Genomic DNA, 26,146 nt, shown 5'->3' on the forward strand with positions numbered 1-26,146 from the left:
ATATGAATATAGAACAAGAGAATAAGAGAGAAGGATGTAGACAAATTTAGTTTATTGTCTCGAGTTGTTGTGCTCGTAATTGAACGGTGTGGGGAAGTGCATGCTAGCGCTTAACCCAAACGGATCTGTGTCCATCATCGGCTCGTACTGGCCGAGGAGCTGGTTTGCATTGCCGAAATCGCTGGGTGTGCCCTCGCCTGGTGGTTGGTTGAAACCGGACATGTGGGAGCCCGAGGCGACGGACTGCGGGGTGTACCCAGGGACATAAGATGCTGAGCCATCGTGGTCATCGTCGACCATATCGGCCTGGGCATCGTACTCTTGCTCTGCTTGAAAGGTCAGCCGGGGAAGAACTAAGTAACAAAGTCAAAGAGAGGCTTACCGAGCTGATCGTAGTGTTTCTGGAATGGAGAAGGATAGTAAGCAGCCGCTGCGACCCGCGCACCGCGGGGCCCCATAGCTCCCCCACGGGATTGAGCCTTGGGGTCTGACGGTTCGTTGTGCGGCATACTGATTGCCGGCGGCGAACTCTGACCGAAAGACCGGGGTTGGGGGAGAAGCTGGGGCCGTCCGGCCTCGACAGGTGACATGGCGCCCTGGAAGCCGAAACCGGGGGACTTGGCGTGCGAGGGCGATGAAACGTGGGAGGTCGGTGTTGCTTGGAACTGCGGTGACGGGATCCCGTATGCGCCTTCCCGCTGTGACATGCCGAACGCCTCGGGCTTCGAGGCGATACCTGCAGGGTGTCGCTGGTTCGGGCGGCCCCCTGCCACATTAGGTGCCTTTGGGGGCATAGGGTTTGCCTTGAGAGGGGCGCCCGGCGCCCCTGTTTTCAGACGTAGTTCGGCTTGTACATCGATGCCTGGATAAAGGGGTTGGGAGTTAGTTGAAGTTTGGACCGGAGGTTCAGGGTAAGGGGTACCTTTCTCAAGGAGGATGCGCTCCAGCAGGGAGTTCTTATACCGCAGCATTAGACATTCATCGGCGGCGCTGCGATGGCTCTGCTGCAGACTCTGCAGAGATTCCTCATTGCGCTTGATGGTGGTCTCTAGCTGACGGATATACTCCGTCCTGCGTTCTCGGAAGGCCGCCTGGGCCTGTCTGTTGCGCTGCTTTCGCTCTTCGGAGGTGGCATATATCTGAAGGGGGGTTAGTATACAATGCAAAGGAGATAAGACTGTGACACAAAGGAGGAATGCGGGGCCCCCCAGGTTGAAGATGTTACGTACAGGTTTCCTGCCTCCCTTCCTCTTCTGAGTCTGCGCGGCATCCTGGGTCAAGGGTTCGGCTTCCGGATCTGGTGTTGAGACGGCGGAACTGATGGAGCCATCAGGACCGGGTTCATGTTTAGGCGCGATTGAGTCCATGACCATATCACTATGGTCAACCATCGAGACCATTATATAATCTAATTCAAGCCTGTAGGCGGCCCTCCGCACACGGAACAGACACAGCCAGTTTTCCCCGCGTTGCCGGACCTGCTGGCCGGCAAAAAAGAGAGAAAAAAGAAAAAGAAAAAAGAAAAAAAGAAAAAGGATAAAAAGGATAAAAGGGGAAAGAGAGAGACACACACGCGCGGCTAACTCAGAAGGGACGTGCGAGATAGAGGGAGTTCAAGTTGTGACATAAAGAAAACCGAATTATGAGAAAGAAAGAGTCAGAGGAATTGAGATAAAAGAGGAAACAGAAAATACCTGTGTAAAACAATTGACTAAAAGAAAGAAAAATTCTGTCCGGTCAGGAGGGGCTCTCGCGTACCTGCCCAGGTTGGACTCTTTGACTTTTTCGTTTTTTTCTTTTTCTTTTCTTCTCGCCTTCCTTTTTCTTCTTTTTTTCCACCTTCTAACTGGATTGGGAAGAAAAGGCTTTTTTTGGGTGGTTCCACGTTTAGTTGAATGGCCTTATTCTCGGATGTATGATCCACCAAGGTTGTGTGGTGGGGGGGTGTTTCAGTTCCACGGTATGCTGTACGGAGTAATTAAAAAGACGAGTATATTCAATATTGTATATTGCATTTGCAGCTTGTACTTGCAAACTGCCTGCAAGTTGCAACACATTGAGAATGATTGAGAACATTGCCCCAGAACCTTGAATGCATGTCATGCGCAAACCCGTATAGCCGATACCGGCATACCAGATCATCCCATTTATAACCGCTATGGGAGCTTCGGTGTCTTCCGCCCTATCCAGAAGCCACATGATCTTACGACCCTGACCCATTGGGGCACCTGGAAGCGAATCAGGCGCCCGACTGGTTTCCCTCGGGGACCAATGGGCGATCATCGTGGGATGACGCACCTTCCCCGGACTTGGAATGCCTTGCAGATTTTTCTCGCATGGAACAACCTGGTTGAAATTATGCGGGGGGTGGTATGCCAAGGACTGGATATTCTGGATGATCTCATGGGAAGATGCGGAGAAGGTTGTTTACGTACAATTTGGAGATGCTAACTAGGTATGCAGTAGTGAACTAGATCTTATTCTATATGCCGGTACTTTGTACATGGACAGAGTTTGGCGATCTCGATTAGATCTGCCTTATAGCAATATAGAGAACGGTGACTTTGACTTTGAAAGTAAATCAATATCCTCACTTCTAAATCATATAGTTGACTATACTATAGTAGTACACAACATTGCCTATGTAGGACTGGCAAAATACATAGAAACCTCGGCGATCGGCACCCCGCCAAACACCCGTCACATGTCAACCTCATCTCCAGACTTTCTTTTTACCTCAAAGTTAAGCTTAACTCCGACCGGGCCATATTTTCAATTGAGATCATACTTGCTTAGGTTATTCTTCTTGCGCAATATGGCTACCTCCTTGCCCACCGAGGACCGCCCCGAAGAGGCTCCCACCGCAACCACACAGGAATCTCAGCCCGCGCCACAAACCAACGTCGCACCAGCACCTGCACCTGCATCTGAACCCGCACCAGTACTAGCACAATCGCAGAAAGCGGCTGCAGATGACGACGAAGACTCGGAATTCGATGAGCTAGATGGTAACACATACCCGCCTCTCTTCTTCACCCCGCCCCCGCTCCCCCGCACCGCTCCAGGGTGAACAGATACTCATACCTACAGACGTCCTCGATGACTTCAACAAACCCAAACCCGCCCCTCCTGCAAACCCACCCGCACCCTCTGCCATCACCAACTCGGATCCCTCACCCACAGACTTCGACGAAGATGCCTTCCTCAAGCAACTCGAACAAGAGATGGCGAGCATGATGGGACCAGGCGCGGCCGCCGGGAGCAGCTTAGATCCCAACTTCCAAGCAACTGTCGACCAAGGCGCTGATGTATTTGCTAAACAGCTCGAAGAGAGCGGGATCCCGCCAGGTGATTTCCTCAAGCAGCTCCTCGCCGACGTGATGGCCGAGGAGGGCGGTTCTGGAGCTGGAGCTTCGGCAGAGACTTTTGCGGCAGCTGCAGCCGCGGCTGGCATCGCTGCTCCTGGCACTCAGAGCTCCTCTGGTACGGCAACTGCAGGCACAGGCGTAGGCGCAGAGCAAGCCGCCGACTCGTTCAACGACGCTATCAAGCGCACAATGGGCCGCATGAAGGAAAGTGGTGATAAAGCTACCGCCGCGGTAAGTAATGAAGACGATATTTCAGATGATATGCTAGCACAGCTGCTTAAGGCGGTTGAGGCGGGGGCATCGGGTGCTGGCGAAGACGGAGACCTGTCGAAAATGTTCCTGGGTATGATGGAGCAGCTGTCCAACAAGGAGATGCTGTATGAGCCGATGAAGGAATTGGACGTCAAGTTCGGGCCGTGGATTGAGAAGAATAAAAACAGTGGCAAGGTTTCGGCTGAGGATATGGAGCGGTTTGAGACGCAGGCGCGGGTTGTCAAGCAGATTGTGGGGAAGTTTGAGGAGAAGGGGTTCTCGGATGATGATCCCAAGTGTCGAGAGTATGTGTGGGAGAAAATGCAAGAGGTGAGTTTACTATATTTGAATCGAGATATCTTGGTTCTTTCATTTACTGACTATGTCTCCAGATGCAAGCGGCGGGAAGCCCGCCTGATGAACTAGTTTCGAATCCCCTCATGGAGGACTTGGGAGGTGCGATGGGTGGAGCTGGCGGAGTGCCTGATTGCCCACAGCAGTGATATGATCTTGAAAATGTATGATCGAAGCTTGAAAGGAAGATATCGCCTTGATGCCAAGGTTTGCTTTTTTCCCATCACTCATACATCGTCCGTCTCATGCGCAACCCACGTCGATATACCCTTGTTTAGTTTATGTACATACCCGGATCTCGCCCAAATGGACCGAAAACGCCACCCAATGCAATGCCTCGCAAAAGAAAATCAACACTTAACCCTTAGCTCTAGCCCGCTCACGACATATCCATATCCTGAGACTGAGACTGACCCCCTTGAGGCTCCGACAATGCCATAAAGATATCATCATACTCATCATCACTAAATGGAACACCGGTCCCATTAGACTGTAACTCCTCAACCCTCCCAGGAACACCCCTCTGCGTCTCCCAAAGAGCCATCTCCATAGCCTCCTCCTGAGATATAAACTCATCAAGGGCATCAGCATCATCTACCAAAACCAGAACGTTAGCAGATGCCGTTCATCATGTCCACCCTATCTTCAATGCATACATATATCCACAAATCAAACCTAATGAAACCAGGGGAAAAAACATACCGGGAAGCATATCATCCTCATCCACCTCCTCCTCGAACCCAACAACAGCATCCCCATCTCTCGCCATACTCTCCTCCCACCTCCTCCGATCAGCAAGATGCTCCATACGCATCATCTGCTCCCCGCGCGCCTCAAAGCGTCCATCGTCACGTTCATGGCGCACGCGATTAAGGAACATCTTCCGTGTTTTCGCGCGCGCCAGACCCGCCGCACCCTGAAGCGGGTTCGCAATCGTAGAAGCGTAGCGTGCTTCGTACTTTGGTTTCTGGCGGGTTGGGGAGGACGGCGAGGTGGGTGTTTGGGTGTGGATGAGGAATGGGTTTGCTGAGGTTGGTGTTGTTGAGGCTGAGGCGGACGCGTTGAAGTGCACTGGGATTGGGGATTGGTGGTTTTGCGTGTGTCGGGCGATTGGCTCGGTTTGGATGTTGAAGGTCGGTGGCGGGTTGCTGAATGGGTTTGGTGCGGTGTTTTGCGACGCGCCTTGGGTGTTGCGCGTCGGGGACATGGTCCACGGTGGAGGGGTGGTGCTGTGCTTGCGGAGTGGGGAGGAGCGGGTTGGGGTGTAGTGGGATTGGCGGAAGGGGGTTTGGGGGGATTGTGTTGCGAACATTGTGATAATGTGGATGGTGGATGGTTATGGGGTTGGTGATGGGTTTCTGGCGTATCCGTGGGTCGGATGCGGAAGTCGGATGCGTCGGTTGGTTCTTGTGGTTTCCAAGATTGGGGTTTAGTTCCAGGGCTACTATGTAGGTATATGGTGTTGATTGAGACTCGAGAGTGAACAAGGTAAATTCTTGCTCCGTATGTTGTAGAGGTCTGATGGAGAGATAAAGTCCTTGTTGGGACAGTCGCGCTAATTTAGCGCGTTCTACTCCGGAGTGTAAGGGGCCGGGGCCCATACATCATGATTCACGATTTGATTTGAATACTAGATATTCGACAATGAACCAGTTAATAACACTTAACACAGTTTGCCTATTTCAAACAATCCATCCAATATGATATCCACAGCAATGCAAAGGTTCCTCGAAGGACGAGGGAACATCGGGATGCGATAGTCTGATTCCAATGACAATATTGTCCCCCACTGTCCAGCGATTACCGAGACATTTATCAGGACACGAGAGCTTGTCACAACCTTCAAGGCTAGAGGGGAGCTTGCAATCCTTTGCAAGGGCGGAAGCAACCAATAGAAAGAGTGCAAGGGTGAGCTGAATCGTTTCTTTGATATATTGAAAGATGAGCTGGATCTGCTTATCTATTATAGGGGGATCAGTCCAGTATGATATTACGGAGGAGAAACTTATGTATCCCACACCAGCTGAAGGACTTCATTATACGCTTCCTTCGAGTCAGCTTATGCCCAGGGTGACCGTAAGTCCACAGCTGGGCGCCTCAATGACATCATTTATAATTGTTTAGATTCTTGCTTGATTTGGGGTCTTTATTTTAGGATCTCCTCCCTATACTTTGCCTGCTTGGCTGGTTGAACAATAATTTCGCAAGGCCATATTGCGGTTGTAGCGGATTTCTTGGCAGCGGGCGCATATCTCTTGGCGGTTATACCCGTTGAACGCCTCATGGTAGATTAGATGCGGGGAAGATGAGATACCATGTACCCCGTACATAGATCGTGCTATCTCTATAGTTTACCCGGCTGATCTAGCGTAGATAGTCGAAACTTACACTAAATAGGAAGTCCACACTGGTTTTGCTTCAAACCTTCCTTAGTCGCTAGGGTTGGCAACCCAAATGCTGATTATCTCTAAACTGGCAGTGATCCTCATGCAACCATTGTACTCGCCTTATAGAGCTTCTGCTTCAACAATACCCTTGTCCGTTGACCTTAATGTTTCTTACATTGTCTTTTACCATCAACAACTGAATAACTCTCTCTAGAGTATAATCTGAGAACATCTCGCATTCCGGAACAACGCGGATGTTAATCGGCATGGATTGATCGATGCCTATGGACTAGTTGACATATAATACTTTGAATGGGTTCACTGGTTGGTTTCATTTGCCTTGAATTACATACATACAGATCAAGATAGAAGGGACCTTTGCAGCACACGTCTATCAACACTATACAACTTGTGACGTCCGATGCTGCAAAAGGTAAATGAATAAAATATTGGTCAAGGCACAATGGAGGTTCGTCATAGGACGAAACTAATTGCTTAGATACGGGGAATCAAAAATAGAACAACAGGCAGAACGGAAAAGTAGTGCCGCATTTTTGTCAGTCACGCAGGGATCGAGAGTCGCGATCGCGAGAAAAGGAATGTGGTGGTTGCCGAAACAAAAACGCTCAAAAATGCGCAGATATTCAATCTAGAATGAATGGAGTGGGGTGTCAAACGCCCAAAAAAAAAAAAGAGAAGCAATTTGGCAACCGAAGAACGCAACCGTGAACTCGCATACCCTGTCCATAGCGCCTGAGAAAAGCATGAAGATCGTACAAGATTTACACTTCGACAAGTGTCGAGTCAACGCAGACCTAGAAGTTAGACGCCGCGTTGACGGGACCAGGGTTGTGGTACTGGTCTAGTGTGTTCTTGAAGGGGGTGTTGCCGGCTGGGCTGGGGGCCTTTTCGCGGGGACCGGAGCCCACAGCGGTGCCACCCATCAGATCGTCCTCATCGCCGTAGCGCTCATTGCGCTTCTTGTGGATTCTCCAGAAGACCAAGCCCAGGGCACCGATCAGGATGGCACCGCCGACACCCACCACGACACCGATGATGATCTTCTTGTCCGAAGCAGACACACCGCTAGAGCCGGAGCTCTTGTCGCCGTTAAGAGAGGGAGAAGCAACGGGGGTGGAAGTGGTGGTCACTACATTGGCGATGGTGGATCCATCGCTGGTCGCGTAGGAGGTGATGGTCTTCACGACCGGGGTCTGGGTGGTAGTGGTGCTCTGAGAAGTGGTGCTATCGCCTCCAGTACTCGACGTGGAGGTGGAATCAGCGGTGGAAGTGGTTGAAGGGACGGTAGCCTCCGCTGTGGAGGAGGGCTCTGCTGAGGTGGTAGCAGCGGTAGTAGGAGCGGTGGTAGAATCGGTGGTAGGATCAGCCGTAGGAGCAGTGGTCGAAGTGGTCGAAGTGGTAGGATCAGCGCTAGTGGTACTCTCGGTGGAGGTGGTAGAAGTCGGGGTGCTAGTAGGCTCGGCGGAAGTAGTTGGGTCCGTTGTAGAAGTCTCTTCCGAGGTTGTGGAAGTTGATTCAGCGGTCGATGTTGTTTTCGGGGCATCAGAGGTGGATGAAGTGGACTCAGTTGTGAGATCCGACACGACATTGGAAACAATCCCACTCTGGGCTGCGACCGCAGTCAACAGCAGAGCCTGGACGAAGAGCGAGAGGCTGGAGAGACGCATGGTTGGGGATAACGAGTGTGAGTATCAGAACGAAAGGACTTGACCCGAAGTCAAGAAATTGATAAAAGAGGTCGGATATGCAGGAAAATGAAAAAGGAGTCAAAGCGAAAAGGCAGCCTTTGGGCTGTGTTTGTCCCGAACTTTGAAAGGGAGCTAGGCCGAATGGGGCCGCCCTAGTCTCAGACCAGATCCACGCGCCGAGGCACCTGCGCCGCTGATTGGCCGATCCTGCAATAGGAAACACGGTACGGAGTCGACTGGGTCGCGCAGACGTTTGTCCCGTGGGTGCAAATGTTTTATTTTAGATTTGGTTTTTTTCACAGTCGAATACATATGAGACCATAGTTAGAGAATTCAGCGAATAAGTGAATAAGCAGAATGACCTCAAAACCTATGTTGTATATACCACCAAAGAGGAATCTAACATGTGGAACAGGTCTGACGACGTACCCCTCGCTTCCCGCTTGCCCCCTCCATATTTAGCACATCTCCCATGATCTGCCTCTGATCTTCCACATATCATTGGCATTCATCAAGCCGCCGTATGACATCTTGCATCAATACCACCCTGTCACCACTAGTCGCCTAATCAACGGTTGTCATCTTCCTGCGAAATACCTAGCCTGCAGGGATTTCCGTGCTGTGTCAGGTAGCACGAATCCCTCGAGTACCTGGACCCCCTTTCGACTCTTAATTTTACAAAGCCGACACAGCCGGAGTTGACCTGGAAACTGGAGTCCTTTGCGCCTAACCCCAATTGGTCCATGTGGCGTGCCGCTGACAGCCTGAATTTCGGGGTTCCGGCCTCTTCTGGAACCACTTAAGGGCTGCTTATTTGTTGTTCAGGTCAGACATGTTGGGAAGACCTCGGGAAGACCTCGGTAATGCAAGTTGTAGAAGGGTTTTTCTTTCACTCTTGCCCTAGGATGAGCGGCGATGTATCGATGCCCGTTCCGACAAGCGTTAACAGACCGGTTGACCTCAAACGTTTCGCATTCACTGCGTAGATTTGAGGCTAATGTGCGGAGTAAGTAAAATTAGTTCAATGAAGTAGTCGACTATTACTTCTGACTGACTGACTGACTACGAATCTTCCCCTTATTCGATGTCCCCGCATATACGTAGCTCTAATCTTAAGTACGGAGTAGTTGAATGGAGTATTCCTTCACTATGTGTCAAATTGGCGACATGATGGTCCCGGCTCTTGAGGGTATTTGGAGATGTCGAGATGCTTCTGATACCCAACATTCCCCCTATGAGATTAGCAAAAGCTACCGCTGATTCATTATACCGAGACCTCATCATTATAGATGCAAAGAATTCCTTCACCTAGCATCTCGAGAGCCGAGCGATCGACAAGAAGCTGTTTGAAGTCTTGACAACAAAGGGGTAATACAAAGCGGAGCCTCTACTTCAAGACTCCGTCTTGTAGCGCTGCATAATTGAAAAGTATAGCAGCCTTATATTTGGATCTTTCTTTATGCTCAAAACAAGTGGCAGCTCTCGTTCCTCGCCAAGGGCGACAAAGGGCAAATATCCCATAATAGCCATGCAGTGAGATGGAAATAGTGCGACTTGATCTGTTTCCAGACCTATGATTTCTTTATTCATTTCACTATGAATCTAGTCTCTCTTTGTTGTTCCTTTTGCTCCTCGGGAGCTCTCAATATAAATATATTCTTCTTGTCTGGTATTTCAACTTGACTTCACTAACCTTGCATATAACAGCTCCACTGAGCATATCTGCAGCAAATTCAGCGTTCATTCGACATTTAGAGCTTTTAGCACATCCAAAATTAGCGTATGCCATACGACTCTATTCCACACTCCGTCTACCCAACTCAAAAGAAACATGGCCGATATACACTCTTCTCCCGAAGATATCACAACCTCGCTTCCCGCCCTCGACGTTCGATACGAAAGCAAATTCAAGGATTACAATCTCTCGAATATTACACACGTTGTCGCCCAGTGAGTACCATCCCAACTGATCTGTACCCCACCTTAAGTTTGCAACGAATACTAACGTGAACTAGTCTATCCGACAGAAAAATCAAGAACAACATGGATTCCAATGCCGATATCTCCAATGAGTACGACACCGAGAATTATTTGAACATCATTGGAAATATGCTCTCCGTGACCTTCTTCGGCAATGAAAATCAGCTGGAATGGCTACACACCGAGCAAATTGGTAGACGCAAGTTCGTTGCATTTACCAACATCGAAAAAAAAGAGAAACGAATTCAGAGTCCGAGCCTGAGCCCGAGAGACGGAAAGCTGCAGGTGGTTGAGGTCATATTCATGCGGACCAGCCCCCGGGAAATACAGAAGGTCTTCTGGAGGCCTGCCAGACCAATTGTCCTTCGACGTGTTCTGGCTAGAGTGAAGAATTCACTTGAGCTGGCCCGAGTTCGAGTTATGAGGAGACGACTGGATGTGAATCACCGAAAAGTGACCCCAAGACCGAGGAAGGGTTCGGCTTCAGCATGATCGGCTTGCATTGGTATTCGGCGAGTCATTTAGACTAATAAGAATGGTTCAAAGTGATATTCATCGCGACTGTACTTTTTCTCATATTTTTTGAAGAAATAGACACGCTGGAATCTGCTTTGCTGATTGATTCAGTAGCACGAAATTAGCAACAATATATACATGTAAATATAGCAATTCGACGAATCTTGATTGCGTCTGTAGCCAAGGTTACTGCAGCGCATCCTTCAGAGCAATCCCGAAACTCGATATATATGCCCCAGTTATTGGATCCCAGCCTGACTGCAAATACAGCCGGGAATAGTAGAAGGGGCAAGTCAATGATTCAAATCAAGTTCATTCTCCGGATTAAACAAGGGATGCAACCCAAGGAGTGCGAAAGTGTATCCCACTGTATACCCGGTGTCGACACAAGGGTCAAAATGATGATAGGAAGCACAAATCCAGATTTTCGGAAGGTAAAAGCAAAGCATATAATATGTATCGGTTTCATGTGGGTATCATCAGTTTTCGTATCATACAAGCGCCGGGGTATTAAAATTTGTTCCGCGGGTTTCCTTTCATCTGGTCCTTCAGCTCTTCCTTGAAATGCTCAAGGAATTTTTTGTACTTCATATCTAATCAGAACAGGTCAGCCACACTATGTCACCAAATATTTGTACCAGGCATACCTTGTCCCTCGAGATGAGTGCCTCCCTGCTCCTCCGGAGGCACCCCGTACCTAATATGTTGAACTTTCTGGTGAACTCGGCCCACCATACGATGGAAGATCGGACTTCGAAGGAGCTGTGTAGATCGTATTAGAATGCAAGCTCAAGCAAAAATACATCAATATTGGAGCAACGTACTCGGACAGTGAGCCAGATCTAAGTTCGAACAATGTCAGTGAAGATCGGAGTGGCGAAGGCGAAAGCACTTACCTCCAGACTTCGGAACAAGAGATTCAAAACCATCTTGTAGTTCTTCTAGCATTCGACCATGAGCTTTCAGGTGTAACTGATATGGAAGAGCAAGTAGAAGGTTGAGATGCAAGAAGCTTGAACAGTCCTGGTCTCGATCGTCGGAAGATTATCTTAGTCATCCTCCCCGCAAATTTTGGAAGCTTCTCTGAACCATCCAAGAGATCGTGGAGCATGACGGATTGACAACTTGGTTTATGACATTTGTCGACGCCAGAGTCACTTCCTAAACGACTAGAAATGGTCGTGTGGCTTTGTCGACATCCTGCCTCCGAATCCTGACCATTACCGATGATGGAGAGTGGCGCTGAACAAACTTCACAAGTGGCTCAGTTCTTCGCTACCCAGTTCAGAAAATACGTTTGTCTCACAACGCCCAGAGAATGACCAAAGGCTGCTATACCTGTCGACGACGTCGCATTATCTGCGACAATGGCCAACCCACCTGTCGGAAGTGTCGAGATGCGGGGAAGGAATGTCTGGGGTATCAGAAACCGCTTGTTTGGGTCAAGGGTGGTGTGGCTAGTCGAGGAAAGATGATGGGCCGCAGCTTTGATGACGTGGGAATACCGCCTAGCAAGCCAAAGCGCCAGCCAGCTACGCATATATATGATTCGACTGCAGCGAGCAGCGGGTTCGGCTTTTTCTCTATCCCCGAATCCTCGTCCGATGCCGAATCGCACAGCTCTGGGAAACAGCCTAGTCCGGAGACCGATGGATGGACTTTTGAGACGGAAAATCCAACATTCGGGGGAGAAATTGCGCACTTGGAGGTCAATACACACGAGGAACAGGACACCGCAGTTGTTCATGTTCCTCGGGGCGCTCCTCCCGCTGACTATACTCCAACGCCATGGGGACTGGTAGATCCACTGCTCAAAGATCTCAGTCAGTTCTCAAGGTACTATGTACATCACTGTGAGAATTCCCCAGTGCATTATCTGTGGCTCCACTGACGATTACTTGTAAGACAATCAATATATGGTTAATGACTTCGCCCTTTACTCCCAACACAAAAATCCGTTCCGAGATCTTACTGCATTGGTCAATCATTCTCCTGTTCTTGCCAGCAGCATCGCTGCTCTTGGGGCTCTTCATTGCTCCCTTGTATCAGAATCGGACTCATCTGTCCTACCATGGTCATCAGGCAATCTATCAATGTCAGTAAAGGAGATTGAAGATATTGTTGCACCGGCAAGTTCTCGAAAACCCGCTTCGCAGGCCTATCATCATTTCTTGGAGTACAAGCACCGCGCCCTTCGCCAATTATCCATGGATCTCCTCAACCCGGCGATGCAGAAGGACGGCAGGACCTTAGCTGCTATCGTATTGCTTGCCTTCATAGACATATTCGAGTCCGGCAGCGGGGCCTGGAGTTATCATATCGAGGGTGCGAAGAAGCTTCTCAAGGACCGCCCTGAAAGTGGCCCGGGACAAGGAATTCTCGATGACCTCGACGCTTTTGCCCTTGACGGGTGTTTAATGTAAGCTTCGGGTCTCTGCCTATAGCGAAGAGTTCTTGCTGACCATACAGAATGGAAATCATGGGATCAACGCTCGCTCGGCCAGGCGCGCTCTCAAAGCCCTTCTACTCCTCATCCATGGGCCCAGAGATCCTCAAGCGCCTCGAGGAAAATTCTTGGGTCGGATGTCCCGCCTATCTCCTGGGAGTGATTTTCTTCGTCCACGCCCTCTGGTATCCAGAATCCGAAGCCGCCGCCATGACCCCCCAACCAACAGCGCTGCCAACCCCAATCCAACCTGGTCAGCCCCTCACCCTAGACTCATTCGCCAGCCTCCTCCAAGGAATCCGCGACTTCGACCCGGTAGCATGGAGCCAAGAGATGCAAAATGTCTTCTTCATCCCAAACTTAACCTACCGTCTCGCACTCGCAACCTCATACCAAGACGCCGTCTACCTCTACACAAGCCGTGTTCTCTCGCGCACCAGAGAAGGCTTCTCGCCTCCATGGATAAATGTCGGCCTCCCACCCGACCATAGACTCATCGCCACAAATCTCATCACCCAAATCTCCCTCATCCCCCCTTCGGACTCCCACTTCAAATGTCTCATCTGGCCCACCTTCATTGCTGGCGCGGAGTGTCGCCCTTCGCAGCGGGCTCTTATCCTTGAAAAGCTCGGTTCACTCTATGAGGCCATGACGAGTGTTAATGTCCGCAATGCTGCGTGGGTCCTGCGTCTGATGTGGCAGAAACAGGATCTCAAGCGCCGTGAGCATCAGAATGGTTATGATAATAATGATTCTGATCTTGAGTTTGACTGGATTGAGGAGCTAGATCATACAAGCCTCGACTGGCTGTTCATCTAATCTGGGGGACGATGTCCACGGGTCTCCCGCTTATGACTGATGTCTACTTGTATCTAGTTTGTCTCCTTAGTTGTATATAGTTATCTATCAAACAGTACATTGTTCAAGATCACTCTGCTTGGAATGCGCAGTATTTCATTATGGATTTCAACATATATAAGAATTGTAGCAAGACGGTTGAATAATGATTTCGGAATAGGAAAATCGGGTATATCATCTCTCAGCCTAGAGCAAAGGAAAAAGAGACAGAAAGTCAGATACTAAGAGGGGAGACAAAGGATGGAATTCGAAGAGGAATGAAGCGAGCAAGAAAATCACAATGAAAATGCGGCCAAACCAAGATGCCACTGTAAGGAACCTGGGGACCAAGGAAAACAAGAGACACAAGGAGAGATATGACGATATCGAAGCAAGGAAAGTATTCTTTTGTGCAAATTTGCCCTAAAACAACACACCAAGAGGTATAAGAAAATGAGGAGGGGAATGAGGACGCGGGCGTATCAGTCTTGATTTCATATTTTTCAAAGATAATCAATAAGTCAGCCTCAATAAAGCCTGATAACTCACCAGGAACAACAAAGAAATGAAAATAGCCGAACAGAAAAAGGCTCGATGTTGTGATGCTTCAGGCCAAATCAGGGATATATAACAGCGGAAGACATAGCAAACGACAAGGGAAAGGAAAATCGGTATTCTGTCTGAAATAGGCAGTCAGGCAAAGAAAAAAAGTATGCGCTCCTTTCCAGATCTAAATGCAAGAAACATGTTTCCCCAGCAAAGAACACAAACAAACAGAAGAACACGCTTGTCACTGGAATATGCAAAGGGTAGGATAACCGATACGCTGAGATGATAACCCATCTTTGTGCGAATGCCCGTGCATGGGAAGAGAAATGAAAAAAAGAGACGCGGGGAGACAGGTGGAGGTGTGTTCAAATGGTGAGATAGCGAGGTGCGAAGGCAGGTAGTATAAGAAAGTCGGTATCAAACCGACAAAACCGAAAGGCAATTGGCACGTGGATATATGGATCGCAATATGTGTCGTTCTTATTCGATGTCATTAGAACACCGCAGCGAGACCATTCTTCGAATGTCGCTTGCTAAATCGTTTCCTTCCTTTCGTTGACTCGCTATCGGTGGCCTGCTGTTTCACTAGGTGATTCCGACCAGATGATGGTGGGCCTCTATCGTCTTTCTGCATGTCAGATGTGCGGTCTAGCGTATTGGCGGGACTAGGGAACCCAGAGGAAAGGTCGCGGAATGCATCGTCGGAGAAGCCTGCGCTTTGTTCCTGTGACATCTCCCGAGACCTGTCCAATGCGTCCAGCCATTCTTGTACCTGGATCGCTGTGGCGCCGGCGTTGCTTGCGGATGGCTTGGGATCCTCGAAAACATAATGTTTCTCTCTCTGTGGGGTGTCGTTAGATATGTCATTTTGACCGATAAAGGATGAAGTACATACCGTGTCCACAATCCAGGATGAAATTCCTTTAGAATCCGTCGTACTTCTGTAACTTGTCCCCGGAGCAAGCAGGGGAATCTCGAGCTTTATCTTCTTATCATCACCACCTGATGCGGCCAGAATGATTCGCCCGGATGATGTGACCATCACCAACCGCTGTCGTTTCTTTGTGGCGCTTCCTGAGAAGAAACGAGAGAACTTCCGGGGTGCATCAAACTCGCCACTACTGTTCTTGGACGACGGACTGTGCGAGGCAGCCGAAGACAGAACAACCAAATTACCCAATTTTAAGATCCGCTCGTTGGATTTGTTCAGTACTGGTGACCATTCGATATCGAGCTGACTCGGCGGGGGTAGCTCGGTTACCACTCGTGGAAGGTGGCGGGAACTGGCATTTGCATTCGAGGGTGCAGTGGAGATGACTGGAGGGAGACTCTCCCCGTTTTTACTGTCATTAAGCTTGATGGGATCGCGCGCGGGGGGTACATAGGCCTTCAAGCGGGGTGCCTTCTGTTTCCATAGATCTGGACCCCATGTGATACCGTCAAAGAATTCATGATTTTTGATGTGTTCGATCTGAAGACGTCGGGTAGGCTCTAGGACGAGAAGACGTTCGACAAGATCACGCGCAACAGTAGGAAATCCAATTGGGAATTCGTAGTCGAGTGCCACAATTTTCTGGAAGGTCTGGTACTCATTCCCAGCCTTGAACGGTGGACGACCGGCCAAGAGCTGGTAGATAATACAGCCGAAAGCCCAAAGGTCGCTGGCTTTACATGCATTTTTGTCCGTCAACAACTCGGGGCTGACATACTCCGCAGTGCCGACGAAAGAGCTCGCCCGCTCTTCCTGTGTAAGCTCGGCCGAGTCAAGAGGAAGAATGCCATTTGAACTGGGATCAACTCGTGGAGTCTTGAGGATCTTTGCCGTCCCGAAATCGGTGATCTTGATATGCATCCCGCTGTCAAGCAACACATTTTCGGGTTTCAGGTCTCGGTGGATGACACCGCGCTTGTGCATGTAGTCTATCGTGTCAAGAATCTGGGCGCTGTAGAATCTTGTACACTCCTCGTCAAATGTTGTCATCCGTTTGAGAACACCGAGCAATTCTCCTCCTTTGCACAAGTCCAGCACGAAATATAATGACTGCTCATCCTGGAAGGTATAATATAGCCGCACGATACCCGGGTGGTCGGTCAGGCGATTGAGTGTATCTTTCTCGATGTTCACGTATTTAACTTTCCTCTCCTTGATAATGTGTCGCTTGTCAAGGATCTTAATCGCGTATTCCTTCAAAGTCTGCCGGTCCGTTGCGAAGACGACCGTACTGTAGGAGCCTTCGCCGAGAGTATTCCCAAACGAGAAGTCTCGAACGCCTTTCTTGATATAGCGAGAGACAGTTTGGCCGTTGGCATCCACCTCCTTTCTCACAGAGACCGCGGCGCCACGGTCTTGCCAATCCTCGCTACTCGCCATTGGGCCGTTTTCTGGCATGTAAGCCGTTCGTGGCATCTGAGATGCGCCGCCACTTCTTGCTTGTGATCGAGATGACTGACGCATCACCGCCGGGCCGTTGCCCGGAATCTGCGCGGTCCGGTAGGATCGGTCGCTGTGGGAGTTGTCGCGCGCCAGCACACCGGCATGTAATGCCGACGAGCCTCCTCGTGTGTCTAAGCGCGCCTGAGACCCAGATTTGGATGAAGCACCCGAATCTGTTCGGATGCGATATGAATTCTCACGGTGGAGGACCGAGGTTGCTGAGCCATTCACGTATACGGAGGAAAGGGGTCGGTTGGGATTCGGAGGCGTTGAGAGGGATGGAGCCGAATAGGGCTGATATGTGTTTGATTGTGGTGTTATCTCGGGGGAGGGTTGAAGGAATGAAGTCTGACGGTCGTCTGTCACCGGGACTTCGATGGTTGCAGGAGGAAAGGCAGAGGTGTGTTCGTCATGTGCGGGATTGTGTTGTGTTGATACCGAACCGTCCGGCGCTCCGAACGGATTAGAGTCTGTTGACCCACCGGTCGCATCCTCCGTTGGGGGAGGCGAATCGTCTGGATTGGCTATCCGAAGCCCTCCCAGAGTCTGGGACAGGCTGAGATCTCCGTTCATGGCGGAGATTTGAGGTTTGGCAGCGACCGGAGATGTGCCGAGGTATTCAGGGGAAGCAAGGTCGAAAAGGTCAATGAAAGACAGGCTATCGGAAACGCAGCGGATGCATGATCCGAGGAATAGTTGGGGGAAAGAGAGAGGTGTATGTGTGTGTGTGTGAGAGAGTCGACGCTGGAGAGAGGGGGAAGGATCAACAGGAGGCTCCGTAGAAATTGGGTCTAGTGTCGAGGGGCTGAGCCTGACTTGACTATTAATATTCCCTCCAGGGCTTTCCCTAGAGAATTAGAGGGGGAGAGAGAGATTCAGAGTACAAAAAAAGATATCTGTATGTTATTTTAATCCCTTTCAGTGGTGAGATGGAATGGGTATGTCTGATTTGTCCAGTTTCGAGTCGATGGGATACATTTACACCATTTATATTGCACAGATTCAGGGATTGATAGGATTTATATCATCTAGGCATCTATCGCATTTGCTGATTCACTATTTAGGGACTACGCCGCATTCGCGATTGCAATATCTTCTCGGCCGCATATCCTGGTCGAGGTTTCTTGGATTGTGAAGATACGTGACTTCCTAAGACACGATGTTTCTATATACGGGACCTCCAGGCTCCAGGGCTTTCGTGCGACTGATCATCATTCATCCCTGGAAACATGATCAGACGGCCCCCAACCATCATTGCCCTGGAGGAAAAGGATATTGAATCTCACCTCCAGCGGATCTATATCCGTCATACCCTGACTGTCGAATTCGAGCAGCTGCACCTAGAGAGCTGCGACGAAACGGACCCATATCCTAGCTCCTGTATCTCTACGGATTCGGATGTGGATATTGATACCACAGGGCTGAGTCAAGACGGGTCATGTTTTGAGTCTACATCTCCAAGATACAATAGCCATGTTTCTGCAGATGCAATTCTACACACTTCTGTGACAAAGTCATGCCTCAAATCTCCAACCCAACACTCGTCGGTACAAGTGACAATTCCCATCGGAGTGTACTCGCAAGCAGACCGATTTGTTGACCCACCGCGACTGAAGGTGAAATTTGCTCTGTCACCGCAGGCCTGCGAACTCGAGCTCCATAGCGGTAAGGCAGTTGAAGAAGAGATAGGTATGTCAAACTCCCGAAGTCGAAAAACCTGCTCCATCTAACGAATCACCGGAAGTTCAATTTAGTCACGGAGAAAACCACCGCCCAAGCCACACAGATGCTATATATACACCCATGTCCATTGACTCGCCAGCCTCGACGCCGCAGGTTTCATTCTTGTCGTGCGGTGTGTCGTCAAGTCCGGCCGCAAGTGTCCCACCCCGGGACCTAACCTTAGCGTCCACTATGTCTTACGAGGCAGTCTTGGCCGATGAAGCAGTTTCGCCTGCCAGTGCGGCCAATAGCATCAGCGAGGACTGTGGCTCTCACACTAAAATCGCCATATAGGAGCCCTATGAAGAGATCGTGTGGGTGCTTGGAATTGGTGGCTTTCCTCCGGCGGTTTGGCCACTTCGAGTCCACCATGAGCTGTCCCAGCGGGGTTTCTACCGATACCTGTGGCTTTGTACTGACCTGTCGACTCTAATTCTGTATATTTATGGTATGATGTTTCTCGCCCCAAAACCTCATGATCGACTATACGGGCAATGGAAGTATGCATTAATATTTAATTACCAATATGAGATATTGAAACCAGCCTCACACATAAGCAGTCCCAGACATGTTGAACATACCACAAGAAATATCAAAAATAACCCTCCAAGCCTTGGGCCAGATTACAATGTCTCACGTTAAAATGCAAAAGAAGCGATCTGGAATGTCAGTCAACAATTCATATCTGAAACAACAATATCGGCAACCCAAATCTATCAATAGTTCAGTGGAGAAGAACCACAAAACTGGCTTGCCTCCAGATCTGACGCGGCCTCGGCAGTGCCCTTTTAGCCATTGACACATCTCACCACAAGAATGGTGTTAAACCCCCGACCTACGTCACTTTGCATTGCTGAGGTACTTTGCTGATGTTGTACTCGGACTTTTCTTTGCTTTTGCCTGCAGGAAATGCCGTTTAGATTGTACATTTTCGATCCTCGATACGATTGGTTCATGGTTGACCCGCGTTCTCTGCGCGCGGATCCACTACGCCACCGCGTAGAATAACCTTGAACTGCCTTGTTCCGGTATATTTCCGTGTCTGGTTGATGGCGCTGTGGCGGCATTTGCCGGTAGATTGATTGTGTCGAATCCAGGGGCCTGCCATTCAGGGGTTTTGGTTCCTAGGTTCATGGGTGGACATGGCTTGGATATACATGGGGATAGGCTCTCGCGGTGTGTGTGTTAGTGATTGTCTGGTTGGTGATCTGCATTGTGGCGAGTGTAACTGGAGGGAGCAATGGTATTGGTGGGGTGAGAAATGCCACGAAACACTCTGCCCACATAGGGTGAGATCTGCTTAGCACGTCGCAGCGGTCGGATATGGGTCACGTGCAACACTGTCACGTGCTAAGTATCGAGAAAGCCACTGCATTTTTAGAAAGGGAAGAGGTTCATCGGTCAACTGAATGAATTAAAATGAGCAATAGCACATATCAAGGCAGTCTAGAAAAGTGTATCAAAAGCAAGTCCCGGCTGTCGGCTAATGGAAGAGGGAATAATAGGTAGATGATAGGGTGAAGGGGGTTGGATGGTGTTAAGTAACAAGATGAAACGCCAACAAAGATCGATCGTCTTCCAGATGCCGCTTCAAATGCTCTCTCGTGTATAATTTTCCCATGACGGTATGAGCTCGTTTCAATTGTATCAAAAAAATGGAGGAAAAAAAAGAACCCTTCACTTCAGACAAGAATGGTGGGACAAGTTAAAAAGAAATAAGGGGTCATTATCTACTGCTTCTTGGCGAGAGCCTGGGCCCCATCGACCAAGCGACGCTCGGTGTTCTGGCGACCGTTGACAAAGTCGGGATAGTTGAGGGTCAACTCAACGGCACCGTTGACAATGTTGTCAACAGCCTCAACACCGAGCATAAAGGAGTGGTCCTGGTTGCCGACCTCGTAGCGCCAGCTGCCGAAGCGTCCACGGGACCAGATACCCTTCTCCTGGAGCTTAGGAAGAATCTGGGTGAGGGCACCCTCACGCTCCAGGGTGGGGGTGGGATAACCGTGGTCGAAGCGGCGGTGGTAAGTGGAGACAATCTCATCGCCGGGCTGGAGCATCTGGGTGTTGACGAGACCCTGGATACATTCGGCAAGAAGGGTCTCGTGGTTGACGGGCTTCAGGGAAGATTCAGAGACCTCCAACATGACGGACCAGTAGGGGCCGTCCTGAGCCTCGGTGCTCTTAGGCTTGGAGCCGTCAGCGAGCTGAAGGGTCGGGAGCTTCTTGGAGGCATCGGGCTGGTTGTAGGGGGAGTAGTTGGAGAAGATGGTGGCACGGTAGAATGGGCAGTCATCCTCGGGGAAGTACAGCCAGCACTTGTCGCCAATGCGTTCGGGGCGGGCACCACGGATACCAACACCGATAACGTGGGTGGAGGAGTAGAAGAGCTGCTTGGTGAGGGGAATGAGCTCGGAGTCGTTCATGGCCTCGGCGAGGTAGTCGACAGCCATGGTGGAGACTAGCTTCTCGTAACCAATGGTGGTGCCGTCGGCGAGGGTGACGGTCTTGTTGTAGGCGTTGACCTTCTCGACCTTGTTATTGGGGCCGTAGCGGGTGTTTTCCTTGGGAATAGTGTTGGCGACAGCAATCCAGATACCACCGGTACCATCGCGGGCGGGGAAACGGAAGGTAGCGTTGGGACCCCAGTTACCAGCGGTCTTGTTGAGGATAACGTTGGTGGTCACGGCCTTCACGTTGGGAGCAGCGACACGCTCACCGAGCCAAGCGCATTGCATCTAAAGATCATCGATCAGCATGTTTCCGTCTCAGGGACGTGAAGTCAAGACTTACCTTGGTGGTGGGAACGGCCCAGACCTTGTAGTTGTATGGCCGCATGAAGAGGTCGGCAATACCCGTACCCATCATGCGGACGATCCACTCATCGAAATCCTTGGGCTTGGTGTTGGTGACACGGGCCTCGATAGCAGCATCGATCATGCCGTCAATGCACTTCACCTGCTCCTCCTTGGGCAGCATGGAGATGTTGTTCTGGAAGGGGTAGGGGACCCATTGTTCCTGGCAGCGAACGTAGGAGATACGCTCGTGGGTGTACCAATCCTCCTCCTTGGGGAGGGCCTCATTGATGCAGTCGTCGAAGTACTTGTAGTGGGAGAAGATAACGTGACCGCCGACATCGTAGAGCTGTGAACTAGGTTAGTGTTGACATTGACAATTGAGACCGAGTCGCAACTTACGAAACCTTCGGGGGTAACATCAGTGGAAGCCAAACCACCGGGGGTCTCGTTTGAGTCGATAATCATCCACGAGGGGCCATTCTGTATACTCAATTAGCTTTTTCAATTCCCGGATACCCCTCCCCCCTTTTTTTGTGCCCCTCTCCCACACAGTAAATAAGCAGCGAAAGACTTACGAGCTGGTTCAAACGCTTGGCGGCACCCAAACCAGTTGGGCCAGCACCAATGACGAGAACGTCAACAGAACTGCGAAGCAATTGTCAGCGATGACGGATGTTGATGGGTGGACAAGTGCTTACATGTCAGGGTGGGTCATTCTGCCTTGTAGGAGGTCCTGAAAACTGGGGACTCGTTTGAATGTCTTGCGGGCGACGTTCAGCATAGAAGCACAGCTGCAGGAATCTGCAGAAGATGAAGAGGGAATGGAGGGATAATAAAGGGCAAAGAAGCGGAGGAACCAAAGAAGAAGGGGAAGTGGGAGGACAACGTGACCGGCCAAGCTAAGGGTATCTAGACGCACCTGGGTTTGTGGGTTAAACGGATCCGGTGGAGACGACGTGCCTGTTTCAGCTTTACTGATTCGTATTGGGATTGATATTGATATTGATTCCTGATTTGTTATGATTTGTTATTCCCTGTTTTTATTATGGCCTAATTTCCTTTTTTTTTTTTTTTTAACCTCACATCCAGGCCCTCCCGAGGCCCTATCACATCGACAAGCTCAATTACAATTACAATAATGTACTCAGGGGGAGGCAGTGCTGCAGGGCTCAATCTAAGAGGCAAGTAATCTGGAGTAAAAGAACGCGTAAGGCAATCTCATCTCATCACGCTGTAATAAGGACCCTGGTTAAGATTGAACACATCACATTTAGCGCAAAGCCGTTATTGGTCTTAAGCTTATCATGATACCTCCAAAAGCAGGGACCTGGAGTGCATGGAATCTGCATTTACTTTTCGCATGCGGGTGAGTCGATATTAGAATTCCCCTAGTGGGTATTGGATAGCATTCAGTATCTCCCCTCTGGAATGCCCGTTATCATATCAATCCCAGGTCAGAACATTATTCTAGAAGAATTAAAAAAAAAGAAAACAGAGAAAAAGGGGCGATACTGTATGGATAGGGGGCAACCATTGAATCTCGATCAAATGTGGCCGGGCTAAAAACGCCACCGATGTAGGCATTGGTACATTGTTGGCTGTGGTTAAATTAGGACGCCAATATTGCTTTGGTACTCCGTAGTTTGTATGGACCTCCATCAAGGGTGATGCTAGACCAAACGAGGCTATCTTGAACTTATTATTAAAGATGGTGATCCATGTTTCATCACATCGATTTCCCCGTGTATACATTGTACCACGATGTACGGAGTACACCAGACACTGTCCCTGTGTCTCACATGCATCAAATAGCCAATACAATAAGACCGTCCTAAAAGGAAACACCTTGAATCCTCCCGGAGCAACATCCGCAGAGTTGATCATCCCATCTGGCGGTCTCGATGAGAAGCGAGATTTACAAAATGCCAGCATCTGGTTCCACTGATTGTCACTCCTAAGAAAGTAATACAAACAACCGATCCCATTGATCGCCCCCTTGACGAACAACTTCTCGAACCAGCAAACACCGCCAATTGCCAATTGCCAATTGCCGCTCGAAACACTAACTCCCGTTAACACCAAAAGCTTAAGGGTCTCCTCCCCCCACCACCACTGGTCCAAGCACAATATGCTTGTGGGGGGCTGGAAGTCCCCTGATTGCGTCAGACAGAGGGCGGATCGCCGCATTCTCCACCCGTAAGGGACCAGATGGACCAGAGGGTCACTGAACGCGGGTTCTGGTGGGCCTTGGCTAACAGCTGCTTGCGTAATGCCCTACTATTAATTTGGATCTGCGCTGTTTCGGGTTTGAATTTCAAACCCGTTGATTTAGGACATTCCGAGAGTGCCGATGGTTTCGTCGATGTCAAACATACCTATATAGATATTCACATGAGTTAGGATGGGAATCTGATTGAGATTAAGGATAAGCGTGTTGATTAGGGCCAGTGGATCCCATGACTAGGCTGGCGTGATTGGTGGTTATTTCAGGGAAAAGGGGAGTCGGAGACTGTCGCCACGAGCAAGTCCATGGCCTCACAAATTAAAATTAAGAGCTAGTAAAGTACAAGTGGTATTGGTTCTGGTAAAACGGGTATACAGATGAAACCACTACGTAACAGTAGAAATTATAAGCGAAGAGTATAGGTGGCCTTAGCAGAGCCGTAACCAAGGTCCGGAGTAATGGTAATTCGTATACCAATCTTTCCATACATGTACAGACATTCATACACCAGCCTTCTCCTCTCACTTTCTGTTTGCGGCGAGTGGATCTCTCTTGACCTGGTGTTTCTGTTCTTGTCGTTGCTGTTTTATGTTTGGCTTCTTGTCGATTTCCTTTACAATAACTGCCTTTTCTTCCCTTAATTTCTCCGTCAAACCCCCAAATTGAAGTTAATGTTTGGTGCCGAAAAAAATTACTCCCGGAGTACGTACCCCATTCCATCCCTTCAACCTTCATCATCATTTCTTCATTCACGCTTTCTTCATCCACGCTCGTTTTTATTTATCGCTTTTTTTTGGTCTTTCTGTCGCACTCGTTAATCTTTGGAGCATTTTAGTGATCATTTCCCTCTAATTCCCTTTTTATCTTGCCCACTTTTCTCCGTGGCTTCCTCCGCATTTAGTCAAGGAAGCCTGTCCCGGCCACGACCTTTTGAATTTAAGCGCTTTTTGTCCGATCAATCTCAAACCTTTACAATGAGCGACGGCGAGAAGGTCCGCGCCTCTGGCGAGACTCCCCGGGAGCAGTCTTTGCCTACTGTCAACCCCGCAGCGGAGAAGACAGAGCAGCCGGGCATTACATTCCACCCCGCGGTCTATGTGACGTGAGCAACATCGGAAGGAACCAGACAGATCGGAGAACATTGCTGATATTTTGATAGTACATGGATCACCTTGAGTTCCACTGTTATCCTGTTCAACAAGTACCTCCTCGACTATGCCAACTTCCGTAAGTCAGACCGGAGATACAATGCGAGGAAACTGGCACTAACCTCACGCTGTGAATAGGTTTCCCCATCATCCTCACAACATGGCATCTGTCTTTCGCTACTGTCATGACCCAAATCCTCGCTCGCACCACTACTGTCCTCGATGGCCGCAAGAAGGTCAAGATGACCGGCCGTGTCTACCTCCGCGCTATCGTCCCTATCGGTATAATGTTCAGTCTGAGCTTGATTTGCGGTAACATGACCTACCTCTACCTGAGCGTTGCCTTTATCCAAATGCTCAAGGCCACCACCCCTGTGGCTGTTCTCCTCGCAACCTGGGGTATGGGCATGGCTCCGGCCAACATGAAGGTCCTGGCCAACGTCTCCATCATCGTGATCGGTGTGATCATTGCCTCCTTCGGTGAGATCAAGTTCAACATGGTCGGTTTCCTGTTCCAGCTCGGTGGTATCGTTTTCGAGGCCACCCGTCTGGTCATGGTACAGGGTCTGCTTAGCTCCGCCGACTTTAAGATGGACCCCATGGTTTCTCTGTACTACTTCGCCCCCATCTGTGCCGTCATGAACGGTGTCGTTGCTCTGTTCTTGGAATTCCCCCATGTCACCATGGACCATGTCTACTCCGTTGGTATCTGGCTTCTAGTTCTCAATGCCGTTGTGGCTTTCCTGCTCAACGTCTCGGTCGTTTTCCTGGTAAGTGATACTTTAGCAACCCGCATCTTACTCCCGAGGGAAGCGTTACTAATACTCTCTACAGATTGGCAAGACCTCTTCCCTGGTCATGACTCTGTGCGGTGTCCTCAAGGATATCCTATTGGTTGCTGCCTCCATGTTCCTGTGGCAGACTCCCGTCACTGGCCTCCAGTTCTTCGGTTATTCTATTGCTCTACTGGGTCTTGTTTGGTACAAGCTTGGCGGCGACAAGATGCGCGAGTACACTTCGTCTGCCGGCCGTGCCTGGGCTGACTATGGCAACAACCGCCCTGCGCAGCGCAAATTTGTCGTCTTTGGTGCTGCCGCTCTTATTTTCTTCCTCTTCGTTGGCTCTATGGCTCCCAGCTACGCCAATGACTCTGTTGACCGTGTCAAGGGCTACCTTGGCGGTGCTACTGCTGGTAATGCTTAAGTGCACTTATCAGATCCTTGTTTTTCCGTCTTATGAATTGGAACACCGAAAACCCGACCCAGTGTTTGAAGCCACAATATCCATTCTCGGATCGACAGCACGAGAGGATAAGTGCAGTTATGTAGCGGGTATCCGTTCCTTCCCGTCTCTCGGTTACATGCAGAGACTGCCGCTCATACTTTTGTCTCTATGGGCCCCTGAGGTGCAATGGAGAAAGGA

General features: G+C 49.8%; 11 protein-coding genes across 11 annotated transcripts; 5 read left to right on the forward strand and 6 right to left on the reverse strand.

Moving 5' to 3' along the window:
* Window positions 1–51: 51 nt before the first annotated feature.
* LCP9604111_2732 (bZIP transcription factor) lies at window positions 52–1,367 on the reverse strand (the record flags this gene model as incomplete). Its single annotated transcript, XM_039070242.1, has 4 exons — window positions 52–326; window positions 383–862; window positions 923–1,139; window positions 1,230–1,367. 4 exons carry the CDS (start codon window positions 1,365–1,367, stop codon window positions 52–54), a joined length of 1,110 nt encoding a protein of 369 aa, XP_038931484.1.
* Window positions 1,368–2,815: 1,448 nt separating this feature from the next.
* Window positions 2,816–4,123, forward strand: pex19 (putative peroxisomal membrane protein receptor Pex19; the record flags this gene model as incomplete). The annotated part of the gene is made up of 3 exons (XM_039070243.1): window positions 2,816–3,008; window positions 3,091–3,950; window positions 4,013–4,123. The coding sequence occupies 3 exons, from the start codon at window positions 2,816–2,818 to the stop codon at window positions 4,121–4,123; spliced, it is 1,164 nt and encodes a 387-aa protein (XP_038931485.1).
* Window positions 4,124–4,353: 230 nt separating this feature from the next.
* On the reverse strand, window positions 4,354–5,286 carry LCP9604111_2734 (uncharacterized protein; the record flags this gene model as incomplete). Its single annotated transcript, XM_039070244.1, has 2 exons — window positions 4,354–4,568; window positions 4,677–5,286. The coding sequence occupies 2 exons, from the start codon at window positions 5,284–5,286 to the stop codon at window positions 4,354–4,356; spliced, it is 825 nt and encodes a 274-aa protein (XP_038931486.1).
* A 1,890-nt stretch (window positions 5,287–7,176) lies between these two features.
* Window positions 7,177–8,049, reverse strand: midA (putative cell wall protein; the record flags this gene model as incomplete). Its single annotated transcript, XM_039070245.1, has 1 exon — window positions 7,177–8,049. One exon carries the CDS (start codon window positions 8,047–8,049, stop codon window positions 7,177–7,179), a length of 873 nt encoding a protein of 290 aa, XP_038931487.1.
* A 1,852-nt stretch (window positions 8,050–9,901) lies between these two features.
* Window positions 9,902–10,542, forward strand: LCP9604111_2736 (uncharacterized protein; the record flags this gene model as incomplete). The annotated part of the gene is made up of 2 exons (XM_039070246.1): window positions 9,902–10,020; window positions 10,086–10,542. 2 exons carry the CDS (start codon window positions 9,902–9,904, stop codon window positions 10,540–10,542), a joined length of 576 nt encoding a protein of 191 aa, XP_038931488.1.
* Window positions 10,543–11,076: 534 nt separating this feature from the next.
* On the reverse strand, window positions 11,077–11,495 carry LCP9604111_2737 (uncharacterized protein; the record flags this gene model as incomplete). Its single annotated transcript, XM_039070247.1, has 4 exons — window positions 11,077–11,159; window positions 11,214–11,328; window positions 11,391–11,408; window positions 11,463–11,495. The coding sequence occupies 4 exons, from the start codon at window positions 11,493–11,495 to the stop codon at window positions 11,077–11,079; spliced, it is 249 nt and encodes an 82-aa protein (XP_038931489.1).
* A 389-nt stretch (window positions 11,496–11,884) lies between these two features.
* LCP9604111_2738 (Zn(II)2Cys6 transcription factor) lies at window positions 11,885–13,831 on the forward strand (the record flags this gene model as incomplete). Its single annotated transcript, XM_039070248.1, has 3 exons — window positions 11,885–12,419; window positions 12,472–12,985; window positions 13,036–13,831. The coding sequence occupies 3 exons, from the start codon at window positions 11,885–11,887 to the stop codon at window positions 13,829–13,831; spliced, it is 1,845 nt and encodes a 614-aa protein (XP_038931490.1).
* A 1,060-nt stretch (window positions 13,832–14,891) lies between these two features.
* LCP9604111_2739 (PDPK1 family serine/threonine-protein kinase) lies at window positions 14,892–17,405 on the reverse strand (the record flags this gene model as incomplete). Its single annotated transcript, XM_039070249.1, has 2 exons — window positions 14,892–15,239; window positions 15,294–17,405. 2 exons carry the CDS (start codon window positions 17,403–17,405, stop codon window positions 14,892–14,894), a joined length of 2,460 nt encoding a protein of 819 aa, XP_038931491.1.
* Window positions 17,406–18,061: 656 nt separating this feature from the next.
* Window positions 18,062–18,848, forward strand: LCP9604111_2740 (CDC26 family anaphase-promoting complex subunit; the record flags this gene model as incomplete). The annotated part of the gene is made up of 2 exons (XM_039070251.1): window positions 18,062–18,521; window positions 18,577–18,848. 2 exons carry the CDS (start codon window positions 18,062–18,064, stop codon window positions 18,846–18,848), a joined length of 732 nt encoding a protein of 243 aa, XP_038931492.1.
* A 1,436-nt stretch (window positions 18,849–20,284) lies between these two features.
* LCP9604111_2741 (protoporphyrinogen/coproporphyrinogen oxidase) lies at window positions 20,285–22,133 on the reverse strand (the record flags this gene model as incomplete). Its single annotated transcript, XM_039070252.1, has 5 exons — window positions 20,285–21,292; window positions 21,348–21,698; window positions 21,752–21,832; window positions 21,928–21,997; window positions 22,051–22,133. 5 exons carry the CDS (start codon window positions 22,131–22,133, stop codon window positions 20,285–20,287), a joined length of 1,593 nt encoding a protein of 530 aa, XP_038931493.1.
* A 2,417-nt stretch (window positions 22,134–24,550) lies between these two features.
* Window positions 24,551–25,927, forward strand: glfB (uncharacterized protein; the record flags this gene model as incomplete). The annotated part of the gene is made up of 4 exons (XM_039070253.1): window positions 24,551–24,678; window positions 24,736–24,803; window positions 24,863–25,494; window positions 25,559–25,927. The coding sequence occupies 4 exons, from the start codon at window positions 24,551–24,553 to the stop codon at window positions 25,925–25,927; spliced, it is 1,197 nt and encodes a 398-aa protein (XP_038931494.1).
* Between the last annotated feature and the right edge of the window lie 219 nt (window positions 25,928–26,146).

This window comes from Penicillium roqueforti (genome assembly GCF_015533775.1).
Source record: "Penicillium roqueforti strain LCP96 04111 chromosome Unknown scaffold_03, whole genome shotgun sequence".
Lineage (NCBI taxonomy): Eukaryota > Fungi > Ascomycota > Eurotiomycetes > Eurotiales > Aspergillaceae > Penicillium > Penicillium roqueforti.